This window comes from Poecilia formosa, unplaced genomic scaffold (assembly GCF_000485575.1).
Source record: "Poecilia formosa unplaced genomic scaffold, Poecilia_formosa-5.1.2 Scaffold428, whole genome shotgun sequence".
Taxonomy (NCBI): domain Eukaryota; kingdom Metazoa; phylum Chordata; class Actinopteri; order Cyprinodontiformes; family Poeciliidae; genus Poecilia; species Poecilia formosa.
Window position 1 is genome coordinate 158,636 of NW_006800367.1, and position 19,585 is coordinate 178,220.

At 39.5% G+C, this 19,585-nt stretch overlaps 3 protein-coding genes across 3 annotated transcripts in view; 1 reads left to right on the forward strand and 2 right to left on the reverse strand.

The window, feature by feature from the left end:
• Positions 1 to 618, reverse strand: part of epdr1 (ependymin related 1) — a 3,582-nt gene extending 2,964 nt beyond the window's left edge. Inside the window, exon 1 of the mRNA XM_007577114.2 lies at positions 295 to 618. Coding sequence (XP_007577176.1) covers positions 295 to 533 — 239 coding nt within the window. The 5' untranslated portion in view covers positions 534 to 618. The remainder of the gene's footprint in view (positions 1 to 294) is intronic.
• A 615-nt stretch (positions 619 to 1,233) lies between these two features.
• Positions 1,234 to 4,203, forward strand: nol7 (nucleolar protein 7). The gene is made up of 8 exons (XM_007577112.2): positions 1,234 to 1,532; positions 1,789 to 1,849; positions 2,296 to 2,351; positions 2,425 to 2,450; positions 2,519 to 2,573; positions 2,725 to 2,846; positions 3,164 to 3,241; positions 3,878 to 4,203. Exons 1-8 carry the CDS (start codon positions 1,309 to 1,311, stop codon positions 3,949 to 3,951), a joined length of 696 nt encoding a protein of 231 aa, XP_007577174.1. The 5' UTR covers positions 1,234 to 1,308; the 3' UTR covers positions 3,952 to 4,203.
• Positions 4,204 to 5,178: 975 nt separating this feature from the next.
• ranbp9 (RAN binding protein 9) overlaps positions 5,179 to 19,585 on the reverse strand; it is a 23,496-nt gene continuing 9,089 nt past the window's right edge. Inside the window, exons 5-14 of the mRNA XM_007577111.2 lie at positions 17,516 to 17,538; positions 14,167 to 14,351; positions 11,760 to 11,872; positions 10,733 to 10,841; positions 10,416 to 10,570; positions 9,947 to 10,100; positions 9,609 to 9,730; positions 9,170 to 9,321; positions 8,689 to 8,800; positions 5,179 to 8,237 (exon numbers count right to left, since the gene is read on the reverse strand). Coding sequence (XP_007577173.1) covers positions 8,107 to 8,237; positions 8,689 to 8,800; positions 9,170 to 9,321; positions 9,609 to 9,730; positions 9,947 to 10,100; positions 10,416 to 10,570; positions 10,733 to 10,841; positions 11,760 to 11,872; positions 14,167 to 14,351; positions 17,516 to 17,538 — 1,256 coding nt within the window. The 3' untranslated portion in view covers positions 5,179 to 8,106. The remainder of the gene's footprint in view (positions 8,238 to 8,688; positions 8,801 to 9,169; positions 9,322 to 9,608; positions 9,731 to 9,946; positions 10,101 to 10,415; positions 10,571 to 10,732; positions 10,842 to 11,759; positions 11,873 to 14,166; positions 14,352 to 17,515; positions 17,539 to 19,585) is intronic.

Consider the following 19,585-nt stretch of genomic DNA (forward strand, 5'->3'; position numbering starts at 1 on the left):
AATAAATTTATATATATATATAAATTTATTGACTTCATAAGAATTTTTTATTTCAAACTTTATTACAAAAATAGGACAAAAATACAAACTTGCTCAGTGACACAGGAAATATTACTTGATCAACCTTATTATATAATTTGGTCTTTTTTAGATACTTTAAACTGATACTTAAGGGTAAAAAAGTGTATATATTAATTTCAATTAGTTAAAATAACAAAAACATTAGAAGGATATTTATTTTTTGAGCATTTATAATAGATTAAAACTAATCACCGAACCATGACTTGTTTGTACCTCTGACACGGAGTGTGTTTCTTGTGCTGCTGCAGGACTCGGATCCGCTGGTTCTGGCCGTCGTAGGAGACCGCGGCCCGGCTGTTTCTGCCCGTGCTGTGGTCGTACACCACCCACTTTCCCTCCCACTGCAGCGGGGCGTCGCAAGGCTCGGCCGCCGGGGAGGCATCCAGGCGGCGCGGGAGGCCGAACCCAGAAACCCCGGCGGCGGCCACAAACACTAGCAAGAGTCGGTGCATTTTGCCCGGAGTCCCGTTATTCGCTCCGGTGGTTGTTGATGAGGGAAGCGCTCTGCAGAGGCTGCTGACAAGTTAATCTAAATAAGCTGCAGAGCGACTTCCGGTAACGTTATTCAGCTTTCAGAATAAAAGCATAAATTAGGGGAAAAAAATGCCGTCATCAATGAAATAAAATAAGAAAAAAAAATCCAAATTAAAAAGTGTAAAAAAGGATTTAAATATGTATATCAGCATCTTGAAAATATATATACACAATTACTATAATTAATTAATTAATGTATAATTACTATAATTAATGTTAAATAAATTATACTTATTTTAGAAAAGTGCATTTTATAAGTTATTTGTAATTATTATTATTTGTAATTATTATTTTTGCATTTCATTATTTTTAAATAACACCTTCAACATCAGAGAAACTGGTGTGTAGTTCTATCTAATATTATTTTATTTAAAATAAACTTTTTATTGTATTTATTTAACCAGGTGAATAGCAAATTCTTATAATAACCTGACGAGAAGGGAAGAACACATAGAACAGACCACTTTGGGGTTTCATTATTTTAAAATACATGAAAATATATTTATAAAAAGACAAATACATGTAAACCAATTTGTATAAAATCTACTACTTTTAAGTTATTGAAAATAGATGACTTCATAAATATTTAAACATAATGAAAACGCTTTTTCTACTGTAGTTCTTATTTTCGCCATTAGGGGGCAAAAGTTCCCCGCCAGACTTCTGTCCAGCATCAGGCTGCTGCGCGAAGAGATGATGTCACTTCCGTGGGTGCCGACAAAGAGGGACAACATGGCGAAAAAACAACGTGGGAAAGGCGCCTCTTTGCAGAAAAAGGCAGAAAATGAAAAAGGTGTCGGTGATTTCAACTTGGCGCTGGATTCTAGTGACGACGAGGCGCCGGAGGAAGTAACCTTTGAGGACTCGAAGGCCCGGGCTGTGGAGAGCCTGAAGCTGGCGCTGGACACGGCCAGGAGGTGGCTAACACTCAGTTAGCTCCGAAGCTACACCGAGTCACAGAACTCCATCCAATACATTTCACCTTTTAGAGATTTATCTGATAAATAACCGGAATTAAGACTGAAAGAGCAACTTTGCAAGACAGTCAAATATATTTTAAGTTACTCGTTCCATCGGCAGCGTCTAATTTAACTTATTTTATTAATAATTAGAAATGTGTTAAACTCGAGTTTAAACTTATAGGAGTTTGTTTAAATTGTTTTATGTTTCCAGAGAGAAGGAGCTGCTGAAGGAGAAGAGGAGGAAGAGACAGGAGTTTTTCCAGGAACAGAAGGTCTGTTTAACTTTTTTCTTCTCGCATGTGTTTTTCTTTTGCATCATAAATTGTTCATATTTTATATAAATTGAGTTCATTTTTACTCCATTACTGCAATCTGGAGCACAAACCTCCATTGTGGGTCTTGTTAGATTAGAAATACAATATTTATTCAGTGCTATGTGATCTGATTTATTATTATATTTAATGTTTTATTTTGAAAAACTAAGGAAAAAAAACCTACAAAAGTATTTATTAAGAAAAGTGCATTAATTAAATTAACCAGTTAATGTAGGCACGTGATTTCAGGAAACTTATGATACTGAAAATTGTGATAACACTGGTTATAGTTCATCTTAATTTTAACTCCTTTTTTTCAATTATTTTTTAAAACAAAACATTTTTGTAGAGAATAAAGAAACTTTAAATAAATTTTTAAAACGTTTATTCCGTTGCCCTGACAGAAGAAGAAACTCCTCTCAGCCGATGTGTTGGAGGAAATCGACTCAGTTCCTTCAAAGTGAGTCAACGTCTCAGACTCATTCAACCATTTGTCGTTTCACTCGACGTTTACATTTTTTTTTTCCTTTCAGGAAACAGAAACCGGCTGAGGATGAAGGTACGGTATAATCCTGTTGGATTGTAAATATTAATGTCTATTCATCACTAACTCATGATCTCACTCAGATGAAGAGGAAAAGAAGAAGAGGAGGAAGACAAAGAAACCCTCAGGAGTCAGAAAGTAGGAAACAAACCTGTTAGTCTGATGATACGTGAAAACATTTAAAACCCAGGAAGTGAAATGAGGAACTCTTCTCCATCCCAACGGATTTCTGCTCATTTTAAATAAATCAGATTGATTAATGCCTTTCCTCTGCTGCTCTGCCTCGCAGCCTGAAGGGCAGCTACACGGTTTCCACGGCGACGGATCGAGGGCAGAGCGACTACCAGCGGCAGGCGGCGGAGGATTTCATCCAGTCCAGATTGTACGGACCGGGAAGCTGCAGGAGCTCGAGTAAGAAGACGATCCTGTCAGACTTTAGTGATTCAAATCGGAGATCGTTGAGATTTTTCTGGATTTTCTGACATGAATCCTCTGACGGCTATTTTCAGTTTTATTTGGTAAAACTTATAAAAGTGCAAGCTACACTCTGTGGCAGAAGTCTGCAAAGACGATGATCTGTCTCAATTTGAGCTTTGCTACAGAAACGTCCCGCCTCGTGTCTCCGGGGCGTCCATCTGGACGTCCCGCCGGGGACAAGGCGGGGACATCCTCCGCCTTCAGGCTGACCTCCTGACTCTCAGGCTCACGCTTTGTTTTCCTCCTGCCAGATAACGAGATGCTGTCCCTGAAGAACAAGACGAGGGCGGATAAGAGCGCAGCCGTGCAGTTTGTTAAAAAGGACTGGGGTGCGTTTAAAAACACGATTAACGAGCTGCGAACATTGTTACAAATTCAATAGTTTTGGATTTTCCATTATAGTTTAGTTTTATTTTATTGTGACTTTAGTTTTTATTAGTTACATGTTGCTTAGTTCCAGTTTAGTTTTTATTAGTTAGTGCTGTTTAGTTTTTTCAGGCTGGGTAATGTTTAGGTGCGGAATTAAAAAAAGGTTAAAGTTTTGTATTCTGATCATGTTTACGTCGACTGGGTAATGAATAGTAAACAAAAGATACAATTTTCAAAAATTTGTTCAACTGTTGAACAATAAACTAACTCTGGAGTTTCATTTTAACTTCTGCTGTCGCCATTTTGGAGGAGTGTGGAGGCCGTAAGCTGACGTAAACCGGTCGTGTTGGGAAAAATAAATCAACTTCACGTCAATTTGAAAGATTAATAAATCGACTTCTAAACACAAAAGCAAAATATATTTCATCTAAAATTTGGTTTAAGTTTGGTTTTGTTTGATAAATGCATGATGTAATTCCAGGTAGTTAAGTTTTCCCCATTAATTACCATTTTTATTAACTAAAATGTTTTTTAATTTTCTCTTGTTCCGTTTAACTATAAAGACTTTAATTTGCCCTCTGCTCTGATTTTTGCAGCCTCTAAGGAGAAAGCTAAAGCAGAGAAGATGAAGAGGAGGTGGATCCACAAGCAGCAGATTCCCACCAGCTGACCGGAACGTCAGGAATCATCCAACATGGCCGCCGTCAGAAATCTGGAGGAAGAATCTGCTGCAGCTTCTTCACCTGAACTGAAAGTTTCAGAGAAACAAACCAGGATGGACTTTAAGCCTCGTTTCAGGACCAGAAGCTTCGCATGGAGAAATGTTCTAATGGTTCTGTTTATGACATGTAAATATTTAATAATAAAGGTGAACTTTATACTTTGTACTTGATTAAACATTGAACGTTTAATCAATGGAAAATATTTGTCCTCGCTGGTCAGAGCTTTAATATTCCTGCTGGTACTATAAACCAATGTAACCTAATATTTCAGATTACTTTAAATCTTCCAGGGGTATGAATAATTTTGGACTCCACTCCATCTGTTTTTTCATTCCAGCATTGATCCATACAACCGATGATTAGCATGTCACAATAATCACCTGATAAATTAAAATCAGCTCAATCATTTCCATTAGTAATATTTAAGAGCCATTTTGTTTACAGAATCAGAATTTTATGTTTTAGTTGTATGTTTTATTTCTATTTTGTTTTTGGTTGTAATATTTTCCAGCTTTCAGAGTCTTTGAACTTACATTATGTCATTAATATATTACTTGAAAATGGTCTCAAAACAATAATATAGTTTATCGCAGTAATTTCAGGGACAATTTTATTCTATCATCCAGCAACGTTACCGTTAAAGGAAAGGTTATTACAACTAATTCATAAAGTTTTGTAGTTTACTAAAAATTGGCTCAAAAAGTTTGGAAATCTTGCAGCAGCATCTTTGCAAATATTAACCTTCAGCATGAAAGATGGAAAGGAAACCCTACAGGAAAATGTTAACATTTCCTCTTTAAACAGTTTTATCCATCAGTTTGAGCATAATTCATCTGTCAGCCTAAACAGCCATCGATGCACGGACAGATTTATAAAATATATTTTAGCATTGTAGCTTAAATGTCTGTTAGCTTGATGCTAACTGAGCAACAACTCAGCAACTGAGATTTCTGGCAACACAGCAATTCATTCAGAGAATCTTTGAAGGAAAAAAACTCAATTTAAACAAGTGAGTTTTTCTATTTTCAGAAGAGCAACGTGTCAGTTAAAATCATTTCTGTCTGGTTTCATTATGCAGAGCTTCATGAAGGGATTTTTCTGGATTATTTCTGGGATTAAGCTGAAGAGTTCTCGCCTCCGGCCTCATGCAGCATCCACACAAGTTGCTCTCATCATCATCATGGTTGTTTTTAATATAAATCTTTTCACCCTCACACAAATTGCACATTTTTTAATCATCTCCAAATGGACACACAGTCAGCAGTGGACAACTTACTGGTTGACATCTTCCTGGCTAAAAGGAGGAGAACCGAAAAAAGGAGACATGTAGCTGGATCTTACCACCACTTTACTATGGCATGCATAGGTTCAGACCTTACTCAGAAAGAGACAAGACACTTCGTCTAAAGATTTCTTTTTTTTTTTTTCACTGCTTGTGAGCTGCAAAAAATAAGGATAAAAATGAGGAAAACAAGATGAAACAGAACAGATTAGTTCCACCTGGATGAGTTCTGGGAACCAGACGGATTAAAACACAGCGGAGCCGTTTCCTTCCAGAACTGGTTGGTTTAAAGTCGCTGAACTTTTAGGCGACCCGTCGGGTTTTAGGAAAGGATTTGTTCCTGCTCCTGTTTTCAGAACATGATACTGCCACCACCGTGCTTTCCAGTCAGTTAAATCTCATCACTGCCGTCAGAAACAGGATGCTTGATTCAAAGAAGAGATGGTTTCATTTTTCTGGAGCTGCTGCTTCTATATGAAGGCTCATCTAGATCTACGCTGTGTTGGACTGACAGCTGATGAATCCAGATGTTTATGATCAGATTCTTTAATCTGCAGTTTTAAAACCTCAAAGATAAAATGTCATCCTTCATGAATTTCCTTTGGATTTGCTTCAACTTTCAGACCTGAGATCTGTGCTTTGGAGCAGGATTAATTCAAACTTTATTGTTTTTATTTCTATGATTTTGTTAACTATTCAGAATAAACATGAACGTGATGTATTTAATTTAAATGTTGATTTATGTAGAGATGCACCTCCAGTAAACTAAAAACTAAATTAAATACGTCTCTCAGCCTCTTGTTAATTTATCATCATCATATAAGTAACTAGTGTTGGCCGGATAGTGACGTACAGAAGCATCAAACCGTCAGAGGATGGAAATAAATTCAGGATCGTTACAAGATGAAAAACTCAATTAAAACAAAAAAGTTTCAAATTTTAACAACATATTAAATTTGACATGAAGTGTTTTGGCCAAGAGTCTGAAAACTAAATGGCCAAAAGTTCAGCGTTTTTTGTTCAAAGCTTAAATTTAAACAACTTGATCATTATTAGAAATATAATAATCAGGATGAACACAAACTCTGGTTTGTGGTTTATTAAATAATGCACCATATTATTACAAAGAGCTGATCGGCACAAAATAGTTCCTATGATTTTATCCCATTCTGCATTAAATAATGTGGCTTAAAGATGTTTTATTAGATTTTGAAGTCAAATTTTGTTACATTACTACACATTGTGGCTATTTAAGTTGAATTTGATTAATTCAGTTTTTATTTTAGGCAGTTGGAAAATACTCAAGTTAGTTTGGGACCAAAATCTGTAATTTTTACATTTTTAATTGTTTAGATTATTTTGGTAACTTTCAGATCCTCCTAATAATTTAAGAGATTAAGAACAACAGGCTGGAGACCCAGTGGGATTTTTAAAATAATTTCTTTTAACCACATTTTGAACTTGTAAGATCAGATTAAGTTAACTTTTGTTTTCATTTAAGGTTTCAAGACATTTTTATTTTCTCTACAGTTTTGCATATTTTTCAAACAATAAGGTGGAAGTGTGCTCTTTCTTGGAAAAAATGGGAAACTTAAAGTCCGTTAAACAGTAATCCTGCCTGGGAGTACAGGCCTCAGGTCTGTCGGTTCCGATCCAAACCGGGTTCTGATCCAAACCGGGTTCTGATCCAAACCGGGTTCATGAGGCACATCAGCTGATTGGTTGGAGAAGAAACTAAACGTCACTGTGGCTCCTGAGTTCTTCGGGGTCAAAAAGCAGAAAAACCAGGAAAACAAACGTTGGTTTAAACAGCTTCACAGCCGAGAGCTCTGGGCCTGATGTAGTCGTCCCTTTACTGCCTGCTCAGAAACCCTGGAGTCGAACAGAAAAAACGACACAACCAGCCTGCTTCAGGGGTCTGCTGGTGTCAGGAAAAGTACTAAAGGTTTCTCTCTCTCTTTTTATTATTTTGGTAACTAAATATGTCGCTCTATTGATATATTTCCACTTTGTAATATAGAAACGTTTACATGTACACACGCTGGTCACTGGGGAGTCGGTGGAATCGGGACCTTTATTATAATAAGTCGGTGGAACTCGCTCCGGCTGGCGCTCAACAAATATACTGTGAATGCAAGTAACAATAATTATAATGATAATTAGAATAATAATAATCATCATTATGGTCTGCACCATGCCTTGTAAACCTGGGAAAACAAAAACTAAAACCAAAACAAGAGGCGGCAGGTGACCCCCCCTCCACAGCGCCCCCTACCCACAAACTGCTCAAAAGAAAAAACAAAAAACTAAACAGAAGATTAAAAACGGGAAAGTCGAGACTTGCAGATTCTCTCCAGCTTCCTCGAAGTCCCGAGTCCAAATCGCCGGGCCTGCGCCGCGTCCCGGGTGAGTGGAGGGCGGGGGGTGCAGAGAGGGTGGAGGGCTGCGATTGGCTGCGGCGGAGCGCTCCTCAGCGCTCACTGGGAGCCTTTTTTCTTTTTTAAAGTTTGATCCAGGTTTTTTTGTGTTTCGGCTTCGAGTCACGAGTTCGCCTCAGAGTATTTATTTTATTTTGAAAGCCAACCCCCCACTTCCCCTCCCTGTCAGAAGGATGCAAACATGGCCGCCTCTGAGAGACCAGGGTGAAGGTTATTATTTACGACGATGGAGGTGGTCGGTTCGTTTTAATGTGGCGATCTCTGAAGGTCCATCCAGAAACGACCTCTGACCCCGCCGGGTTCTCCAGCAGCGAGGGGAGGAAGCTTTCTGGATGAGCCTTCAGAACGTGTGTGTGTGTGTGTGTGTGTGTGTGTACATGTGGCTAGTGCAGGTAATCGTCCACAGAGGCGAAGGCGCAGGAGCCGATGCCAGTTCGTGCCATGATGGCGAGGCACTGGGCGGCCTGGCCCACGGCCTGAGCCAGGGGGGGCTGCTTCGGGAGGTTGTGAGTCTCTGCAGACAAAAACACAGAAGAAGAGAAAAACAATGAATTAAAACAACAAAACTCCAGATTTGTGCTCAATATGTCGCCTGTAGTTTATATCATGCAGAGCTTTTCTCTCATTCTGCTGCTCGACGTTTAAATGCTAAAGTTTTTACAGCCATAAATCTGGTCTTTATGGCAGAGTAAGAAAAAATTATTGCTAAAACTTCAATGGTTAAAGGAATGTGAAATGTTCTGATCAACCATCAGAATAATCAATTAGTAAAATAATTGACATCTGAAGCTCTATAATAGCACACTACTCCTGATCAGTCGGATGCCCCGGATCCGGCCGGTCAGAGCGGACCCCTCCGGTTCCGGCCCGGTCAGAGCGGACCCCTCCGGTCAGAGCGGACCCCTCCGGTTCCGGCCCGGTCAGAGCGGACCCCTCCGGTTCCGGCCCGGTCAGAGCGGACCTACCTAGTATTGCACTGTTGAGAGTGGAGCAGACCGGCTCCCTCTGAACGGCGTCCAGCTGGTAGCCCACCGGGCTGCTCCAGGGGTCGGAGTACGCCAGCAGGCTGAACGCATCCTGCAGCAGAACACAAGAAGAAGAAGAGACTGGATCAGAACACAGAGGTTCTAACATCAGAACACGACCAGGTTCTGCAGAACCATCATCTATCTACATGAAGATCAGGGTTCATGCTTCATCGTTGCTGCTCATGTTGTGGATGTTTTCTACTCGTCTGTTGAATCTCCAGATGGATTTAAAAACTCCTGATTTCAACAAAAGTAATATTGTGGTTTTATTTTAAAGAAGTTTGTCCAAAATATTTGCTGCATTATGTCTTTTTTTCCTGTTTCTTCACATTGTAAAAACACTTTTTCTGTGAAAAATGTTGACATTTAGTTAATAGTCAGAGGAAGTGCGGTAAATAACCGGGTTCGGTTTCCGAACCTTCAGCATCTTCTTGTTGGCGGAGTTCTTGCCGCATTCCCGGCGGAGGTGTTCGCTCATGCTCTGCAGCTCCCTGCCGAAGTGGATCATCCTCTCGATGGCCGCCTGGCTCCCGCCACACAGCTGCCTCTTGGACTGGGCCGACTCCACCTCTGCAGAACCGCGGCCGGTCCGCCATGCAAGACATGCAGATTTTACACGTCAGCTCAGTGATTTGGAGCCTTTACAGTCCAGGGTTTGGAGAAGCTTTGCAGCTGTGACCAAACGGTTTCTGTTGTTTCGTTGTGTATGGAGTAGCTTACAAGCGGCTCGTCGTTACATTCTGATGCTGGAAAAGAAGCTGCTAACATAGAAAGCTTCATTAATCAGGACCGAAACTCTCGACAGGAACCAGGCAGCAGCACGGATGACGAATGTTGCGTTTAAGCATCGAACCCACCCATGTCTGCGTCGCAGTCGTCGGGCTCCGTGGCGTGTTTGGAGGTTCCGTTCAGGAAGCCGTTGGAGGAGGACTCGGTCACGCCGTTGGTGAAGTGGTCGACCTCCATGTCCACATCGTTACTGAGGGGAAACAGGAAACAGGAAGTGGAGTGAGAACAGAGACGCTGCTCACAGGAGTCGATTCTGCCTCAGCGTTCCAGAGAATTAGGGAGAAACCCGAGATCTCATCTGAGATAATTTAAAGTGAAAATGATCCCTCTGTGAAAGAAACCGTAACTCCGCCCCCAGACAAGTTCAGAAAAAAATGTAGGGCTGAACAGGGGTCAGAGGTCGTACCTGGTGATGGGCTGCTGGCTGCGGCTGCCGTTCAGGCTGACGTCAGAGCCCTGGAGGGCGGAGCCAGAGCTGGGGGGGCAGGGCTTGTGACTGTGGGGGGAGGAGCTGTGGCTCTTACTGGACGTCACGCCGTTACAGCAGTTACTGTCAAACCCTGCAGAGGAAAACAAGAAAAACATCAGCTTGAAAATATTAAACACAAAATCCTTTTTCTGCAACTGGAAACTTATTTTTATGTCCCTCAGGAGGATCTCCAGGTGGATAAAAGTCCATAACATGGCAGCAGGGTCAGGGTTAACTAACTCACTCTAACCTTCCACCAATATTCTCAACAAGGAGAGAATAGTAATCCAAGGGTTTTGTTGTTGTAATTAATTTTTTATGGCTGTGTATGTTAAATCTGTCATCGCAGCTTATGGGGATCCTGAAGGATAACCAGTAAACCTGCGGCGCCCAGCAGGGGGCGTACCTGTGAGGTAGGGCTGGGAGCTGCTGGCTTTGTGGCTGGGGCTGCTGAAGGGCCGGGGGGAGCCGGGGTAACTGTCCTGAGACTTGGGGCTGCGTCCTCCCAGACACCTGACCTCGCTGTCCGTCCCGTTCACCATCTCTATGAACTGCCTCACCCTGGAGACACAGAGGGCGATCAAGGAGACGACAGTTAGACCACTGATGCTGCTGACAGATAACGTTTAACATCAGGTTCTTCAGGAGAAGTTCTGGTTTGAGCATAGAATCAGGATCTGCATCCATTTTGGTCATTTTACAAAAAGCTCCTCCGAGTCGTACTTGAGCATAAAGAGGAGGTCTGGGTTCCTCTCCAGGAGGTTGGGGTAGAGCTGCTGGGTGGTCTCGATGGCTTCGCCCATTCGACCCGACAACACCAACTTCTGGATCTCTGCAACCAACAAACGGTCAATGAGACACTTTCCTTTGTTTCCATTCAAATAGTTATCAACCTGTTCGTGTTTTAGATGTTTTTAAACCGATTTAAATCAGAGTTTGTTCACTTTTCCCACAGAACATTTAGGAGCTTTTCAAGAATATAAAGTAAGTACACCAGCAACAACACCTGGAGATAAAAACCCAAACGATCTCACAAAAAAACACCTTTTCAATTCACAAATAAATGACATAATTTATTACCGTCATTACTAATGTGGACAATGGACAAGGTAAATTTAAATTTTATGTTTTGAAATGTCTGCCACACACTTGATTATTCTGACAACAAAACTCTGATTTAATTGAACTATTAGTAATAATTCATATTCTTTATGTTAAACAATCCAAACAAATCGTGTTAAAGTAAATGACCTTCCTGTTCAAATTAAATGCTTCAACACAAAAAAATAAAGTTACAAAAATATATATAAAAATTGTTCTTACAAAGTTTTCTGGCATTTAGCAAAAATAAAATATTCTGGTCATTTTAACAGACCTAAAGGAAGAAAAGTTTAGTCTGATTTAATGTCAGACAAGTGAAAAAAATAAATTATTCAGTGTATGAAAATATCTGGGTTCAAATGTAAATTTAGGATTTTTATCAAACTTTGTATTTTATGTCAAAACTGCATCTTTTGAATATTAAACACATTCAAAGGTTTTATGCAAAAAATCAAGACTTTAACAACCTTGAAAACACAGAATTGAAATTCAAGCATTTTCAAGGACTCCAGGCAGCCAGTCGAGCCGTCAGCAGGATTCAGAGGAACCTGCAGCACCGGTTACCTGGACCAGGTGTGACGGACCCGGGGGGAAGGAGAACGTTTCCTGAGCTGCTGCCAGATTTCAGCTAAAACCAGGAGAAACTCACTCTGTCTGTTTTTGATGGAGGCGAGTTCCTCGTGCACGGCCTGGTCGGTGGACTTGGCGAAGGCTTCGGCGGTGGCGCAGTAGCTGTGGTGCACCAGGTACGAAGCCACCATTCTGCAGAGAAACCAGACAGACTCCGAGGTTAGAAAGGCCCGATGAAACTCCTTTAGGTCTGTAGGGAGGCCGAAGCCTCAGACGGAGGAATGACGTCACGTCAGATTATTCCAGTCCAGAGCTGAAGAGACGGTGGAGTTTCCTGCTGAGTGTTGCAACAGATATCAGCTGTTTATTAGAGCTGAGAGCGTCAGTGTGGCCCCGCTCTGGGCCCCGCGGACAGAGCGGTTTTCACAAGAGGAGTTTAAAACCAAGCCTGGCGCAATAAATCAATTAATTGGATATTTTGTTTGTTTGTTACCTTTTTTTCACTATTGTGTCTGGAATAAAGATTGATTGATTGATTGGATAGATTAAAAATACACACAATAATTTCCATTTGTTTCTCGTTTCTCTTTTTCTCTACCAAAAACTGAGTCATGAAAGTTTTCAGTCTGCTGCATTGATTCCAACTACAAACTTTTTTAAAGGACGATGTGTTTATTTATTTAGGATATGTGAAATGTCTTCCACTTCCAGTGTTAAATGTTTGTTAGAAATTAAAAGTTTATTGATCTTTAGACGCTGTAGTTGAATTATTTTGCCATCACCAGGAAGTGAAGCCACCTTCATGTCACTCATGGGATTTATTTGACCATTTCAGAACCTGAAGGCTCATGTTTTGGATTTTGAGCCACAGTGGCATGAAGAGATTTTCTGATTTACTCTAAAAATAATGAAACTGAAAGCAGAAACTAGAATGAACCTTTTCTATTAGTCTACAGGAAAACTACAAGCACATAACAGCTGAAAAACAGACCCATTAAAAACAGGAAGTCAGTTTGCAGGCAAAGGAAAGTCTGCATTTGTTCTCACTTCCACGTTGTTTCAACCAAACCGACCAGCTGATTTCTTACTTTTCTTCACAGAATCTTCTCTTAGAGACTAAAAGTTTTCCTCTTTGTGTTACTAGAACATGTTGTCTGTTTGCACCAGCCTGCAAACCGACGTTTCTGCTAAAAACAAAGCCTGCATCCCTTCCAGCTGAAATCTGCACCAAGTGGAGATTTAATCCGTTCAGGACCAGCCGTCACTGCAGCAGCAGACTAATCCCATCAGTCCAGCAGGTCTGACAACATCAGACTGAATTCATGTCATCTGAGCAGCAGCAGGCTGGAAATGCTCAACTCCAGCTACAACATAATAACCAGGGAAAAGTTATAAAACATTTTAACAACCAGGAAACTGAACAAAGAACCTCTGAAACATCCAGAACAGAACAATTTGACTGTTTCCTCCTCTGATTGTTTAGCCTCAGTAGTTTAATCTTCTGCTTCAGGATGAATCACAACTATTGATCTTTAAAAAAAATATAACCATAAAAACCTCCCCCATGTAGTCGAGCCAGAGAAACGTAGCGGCTTGTTGCTAAATCTACCCAGAAACATTTAAACCATCTGCTGTTCCTGCAGGAATCAGTAAAAGTTTATGATGTTTGAAACGACAGATTAGACAGAGAAATGAAATGTTCAGTCAGGGAGTTTAAAGGATGAAGCTTCATTAAATTAGCAGATAACTGCATCACTAATGGAAAATAAGTATTATATATAAGACATAATACCTCTAATATGTTTTCTATCTGAATCAGCAGCAGATGAAAATGTTTTTGTTTGGACAAAAGCAGGGAGAAAGCTTCCACAGAAACAAAAGTGATAAATATCTGTCACACCAGCCAGCAGCCATTTTGTGTCAACAAGCAGCACGGGTTCAAAGGTGAATCAACTTTCAACTGCTTCTTCATGTCAATTCAAAAATGTTTTATTTCCAATAATGGAATAATTCATTCCGTTATTTCATTATAATATGGGAAAATAATCTCGTTATAATTGAGATAATCTGCCAGTGAAACGATTTGTTCATCAGTATTAAGGAATCATTGACTTAAAACAAGCTCCTATGTCTTGCTGAACAGTTTCTCAGATCATTTCTCTCATTTCAAGTGGACCAAGATATTTGCACTAGAAATTAGACTAATATTTGGTAAGACTTTGTGTTTTTGCAGTGTGATGTCTGCACTGTAAAACAGAAACCACGAAGGCAGGGTGAGACCCGCCCACTTTAGGAAAATGTTACAATAAAGCACCAAACAGACGTGACCGTCAACTATCAGCAACTAAAAAAACAACTATTATGATCAATGATTTAAATTCTGATGGTCCCATGAGTTTTTACATGACAACAGTTCTGATAAAACGTCCAGAAAAGGATTTTAAAGCTGTTTAAATGGGAACAGTTTGGTGTTTTAACCCCCTTACTTCTGGATCATGGACTGCCACTCGCCCTCCCGCTCTCCGATGGGGCATCTGTCGATCTGGGCCTGGATCTTCGTCCTCCACTCTCGCATGTAGTCCTCGATGTCAAAAACAAACGGGTGCTGGCCGAAGTTCGCGTCCACCACCTCGCCTGGCGTCTGCAGGCCGACGGTCGGGTACAGGTTTGGCTGCAGACGACGCACACAGAATGACGGGTTAAATGTAGGTAGAAGTGGAGGAAACTGTTAGGAATTTGATCTAGACAATAAATCAAAACAGGAAGTAATGAGAAGGAAAAACAGGAAAGAGGAAAACTGAGGAAATAACATTTTCACTACAATTAACCCTAAAAATACATATATATTCAGCATAAAATCCAAAAATAAAACTGGGAGAGATGAGAAAAAATGGTCAGGAGTGGTAATCATACAGAATGAAAAATGTTTGGTGTAGATCTTCTGTCAGGAAACTGTGATATTGTAAGGAAGTTCACATGCTGATGCATATTTATGGAGCCCAAATTAACCTTTTTCAAAGCAAAATTAAGCACAAGTTTTCACACTATATTTGTTTTTTCTACTCTATAGTTTATAAAAAGGGCCTAAAATGTCCTTTAAATATCCATGTTATTTTCTACATTTTAATAATAGATCAGGCAGGAATTAAATTTTCTTAAAATCAGAACAGGAACATTTGTACTCAAAAATGAGACTTTCCAAGATCCCAGAAGGAATCTTGGAATAGTGGGAGTTCAGACTGGGAAAGCTGGAGGTTCAGAATCCAATATGGCTGCTGTGCAGAAAATACAGAAAAGTTGCACATTTGCACTCTTAGTTTGCTTTTCATCAAACCACATGAGCTTCACTTGTTTACATTTATTTCTAAAAATGGGACAAAACATATTAACAAACATTTACATGTAAATACATGAGATTATAGCCAGATGGAGAATTTCAATCTCATTGGCATGTTGAAGATATAAAGACAGGAATAAAAAACAAAACTACGGAATAAGAAACGCATAAAACAACCTTAAAATCTCAGTATTTATCTCATTAGGAGTGAGATAAATACAGTAATATAGTCCTGTTTTGCTAAAAGCAGCTCAGCCAATAATAAATCTGACTGGTTTTCCAACCAGAACAAAATCGACTCCTGAAACAAAATCCAATGCAGCATAAATGCAGTGAAGAAAAGCTGGACGCGTCTCCGTCCGTCACACTCGTCTTTGTCACGGATCAGCTGCCAGAAAGGTCAGCCGTGCCGAGGTGACGCACTTCACTGCACAACTCTGGAGGAACATGAATGTCAGGCTCAGAGCCAAGTCTGTTGTGCAGCTCAATAGATCACTGTTGGGGCCGAGGCGACTTCTTCTCTGAGAAAACAGACTCTGTGTTTTCACAGAGCATGCAGGAGAAAAAAACCTTCTCATTCTCAGCCCAGTTAATGAATGCATGAATGTCAAAGGACTCGGCCTGCTCATGTAGGAGTTCCTCACCATAACAAAGCAGCAGGAGGAGTAAAAAAAGGGCAATAAAATCTCTAAACTTTCAGTTTCAGACAAACGCAGAGACTAATTCCCACTGGGCCATGCAGTGATCCTCTGGGGTTTTCATACTCGTTTATGAAATTCATGTCTATTTTTCTGGAAAAAGTTACTTATGATGTGGAGCCGCTACATACCAACAATAATATTTTTATAATCTGCAGTAAGGAAATGCCCCTTTATGCCTCTATAAATAACATCTTTTAGGTTGGAGCTGCTTTGATTTGATCACGGCTCATAAATGTCATTTCCAACAACTCAACTGACGCAAACAAGACTTGGAGCTTAAGTTTTCAGAAAATATCAAAATTGTACAGAACAAAGATTTAAACATTTATCACCACAATTCATGAGACCACAGTGAAGAATAAAGTGATTTTTAATTATTTATGTAACGAAATGCAAGCTGGAAGCAGAAAAACAGCAAAAACTTTCCTGTTTTCTGCATCAAGCAGAAGCACAAAGAGACAATATTCCACCATCAACTTAACTTATAAATTAACGTTAAAGAGGTTATAAACACTTTTCAATTGTTTAAGTAGGAGTTTTGACTCATTGGTGAGAAACTGCTGCTGATGAATTTTTCATTTTTGGAAAAATCTGGTTTCTTTTTGACCAACGCACTCCTCTGGGCTTCCGTAGCTCAGAGTGATGATGGCTCCCCAGAGTCCAACAGATTCTGTTTATTTGGACTTTTAATAAGTAAAAGAAACTTTTTGGAAATATTGTTCTCCTGTGTAATTTGTTTTTAAAGTAAAAGGAGAGAAAAAATAGATTAAAATCAGAAATTGGATTTGGTAGGATTAAGTAAACATTCTCCGTTTCCAAAGCCTATTAAATAATTTTTTAAAAAGAAATTTAGACTGAATTAAGTACAAAATGTAAAATATTTAAAATGATCTTTAATATTTGCAAAATAACAAAAAGGTTTAAAGGTGTAAAACATAAAAACTAGTGAGTTTGACGTTCTGACAATCAAACCATTTTAGATTAATTATTAACAAAGCAGGTTGTTTTATACCAAACAATCAGTAATATGTGAAGGATTTATTCTTGAATAAATAACAAAATAAAAACAGAAAATTAGCATTTTCCCATGAGCAGGAACATCAGATGGGTTCCTGCTCAAAAGTTCAACTTTAAACCAAATTATTTTACACGTTTCTCCATTTTTAAACACAGTTTATGATTTCTGACAGCTCCTTTTGATTTGAAAAGATAAAAACTCAGTTATCTAAAAATACTATAAAATCTTGGTATTATGATCTCTGATCCCTGGAGGTGGGATAATTCAGAGAACTGCGTCTATAAAACCATTCCTGATGTCTCACCTTCTCGCCCCTGTGGAACTACTTTTAAGCAAAATATTTTACATTTTTCACAAATTTTTGCACAACTCATACCTTTGATTAATTTAAACAATGAGCAGTTTTACTATTAACTAAGAGCATGGCACAGGGCTGCCACGTAAAAATGATGCTTGGGAAGAAAAAACTAGTAAATAATGAAGAGCAAAGAGCTTTTAGTTCAACAAAAAACTGGAAATACTAATAAATAAAACAAAAAGGATTCATTAAAAATTCATCACTTCCAGCTTGTGGATCTCAGCACGTTGTGATCCAACAGCTGACCAGAGCCAGAGGTCAGTAAGCAGAACTAAACTGAACTAAAACTCCCTCGTCATCAAAACCACAGAATAAAAGAAACTTCTTGATGCATCCAGAAAAGAACAACATCTGTTTTAGACTTGAAACAGCCAAATAAACCATTAGTAAAGAAGAAAACGAAACAGAAGCTGGTACTTACTGGCAAGTCTGTGAAGGCGATACCTGCAGAGAAAAAACAGAAAGTGTCAGCATAAACAGGAAGTTTCCTCTCCATGTCGGAAAGCAGCAGAAGGCCTCAGTCTGTTTACATGGGATCGTTATCTTTCAGCTGAGGCTTAATTTAATCAAAGCTGTGCAAACCAGGCAGACCGTTTCAGTTATGAAGAATAATCTGGTTTGCAGCTGAACACAGATTTCTACAGCAGAGAAATTTATCTGGAAATCTGGAATCTGTTCAGGAGAAACCAGAGTCGTCTTCTCTGCAGAACCACCCTGGGTAACACTTTATTTGAAGGGGGTAATAAGACTGTCATGACACTGTCATAAACTCCTGTCATGAACATGAATAAGCCTTCATGAATATTTATGACTGTTGGTAAATTATTCGGTAAATTATGACACTTAATACAAAGTTGACATTATTCAAAATGTCTTTGTTATGACAACTTGACATTAACCAGGAAATCATTACTGTTTAAACTTTACCTTTAATAACATAAAGTTACCTAATTTTTAAAGTACAATCAGTAATACTTTTATAACAAATTTATATCAGTAATGATTTCCTGGTTAATGCCAAGTTGTCATAACGACATTTTGAATAATGTCAACTTTGTATTAAAAATGTCATAATTTACCGAATGACGCTTTATGACAACAGTCATTAATATTCATGAAGGCTTATTCATGTTTATGACAGGTGTTATGTCATGTTTATGACAGGTGTTATGTCATGTTTATGAAGGTGTCATGACAGTCTTATTCACCCCCCTTCAAATACAGTGTTACCACACCCTGCAGCAGTTCACCAGTTTTAACATTTAACCCAGTGGGTTTAAACCAGTTTGTCACTGGTTTGTGTCACTGCTGCAAATATGAGCTGAAGGATGCATACCATAAGGAGAAGAAAATATGACGATTTGAAACTCGAAATGTTTTAAAGAATGGGAGCATTTTATTCGTCTTCACAAAAATGTTTCTTCAGGGAACGTTAGAGGTATTTTTGGAAATGAGTTTCAGAGAGAAAATGACGCCCCGTGTTCATGTGGAGATCTCAGAAAATACAACTGATTTTGATTAGAAATAAAACTTTAAATCAGAGATGTAAACAAATGATCAACTGTTGATTAATAGTTTATAAATCTGTTACATTCAATTAACTGATGACATCCACTTAGATTGACCCGTCAGTGTTGTAGAGTGGCCTCCATCCAGAAGAGGGCGCTACTGTTCATCTTTAAGCAGGTAGTTATACAGGAAATAATTATGGCAGAGGCATCCCAGAACAGGGATAAACGGCAAAATGCACACCGTCTCTTTGTTGATATGTTTTTTTTCCTCCAAAATCATCTTTTAGAAAAAAATGACTTGGGCCAATATTTTGCAAAGATGAATTTTTCTCCTTGGTATTTAAAGATCCCATGGTGGTGAAAAATGTGTGAAACTAAAACCAGAGAAAGTCTCAGACGTCCAACCGATTTGATCTGCAGCTAAAAGCTTGAAGAAGACGACAAGCATTCCCGTCTGTCCCACTGCTGAGCTGAACAGAGCCGCAGGCAGCAGCGCATGTGACCAGGACAATCAGCACATCATGGAGGTATGCAGCGCTATCTGGCTTTGCAGTAAAGAGACCCAGAGCCACGTCAGTGCAGCTCAGCTGTTTGTTCCTTAGAGTGGACCCAAATCAACTTCATCTGCACTCACAATTATTGTTTTGTGTAAATATGCAGACAGTTTTTAACGCCGAACAATAAATCCTGATGTTCAATCAGCTTAAACACATTTAAATATGTGATTCTGTCCTGCAGGAGGTGCAGATTCAACCTTTTCACCAGATTCCCAGCAGCATAAAACACAGAAAGACGCAGCTGTTTGGTTTCAGGAAGTAAACGCATCCAGTGAAACAACAGGAACGTAGTTATGGATCCTACAGCAGGACAGAGCGGGACAGAGTGGGACAGAGAGGGGACAGAGTGGGACAGAGAGGGGACAGAGTGGGACAGAGAGGGGACAGAGAGGGGACAGAGTGGGACAGAGAGGGGACAGAGAG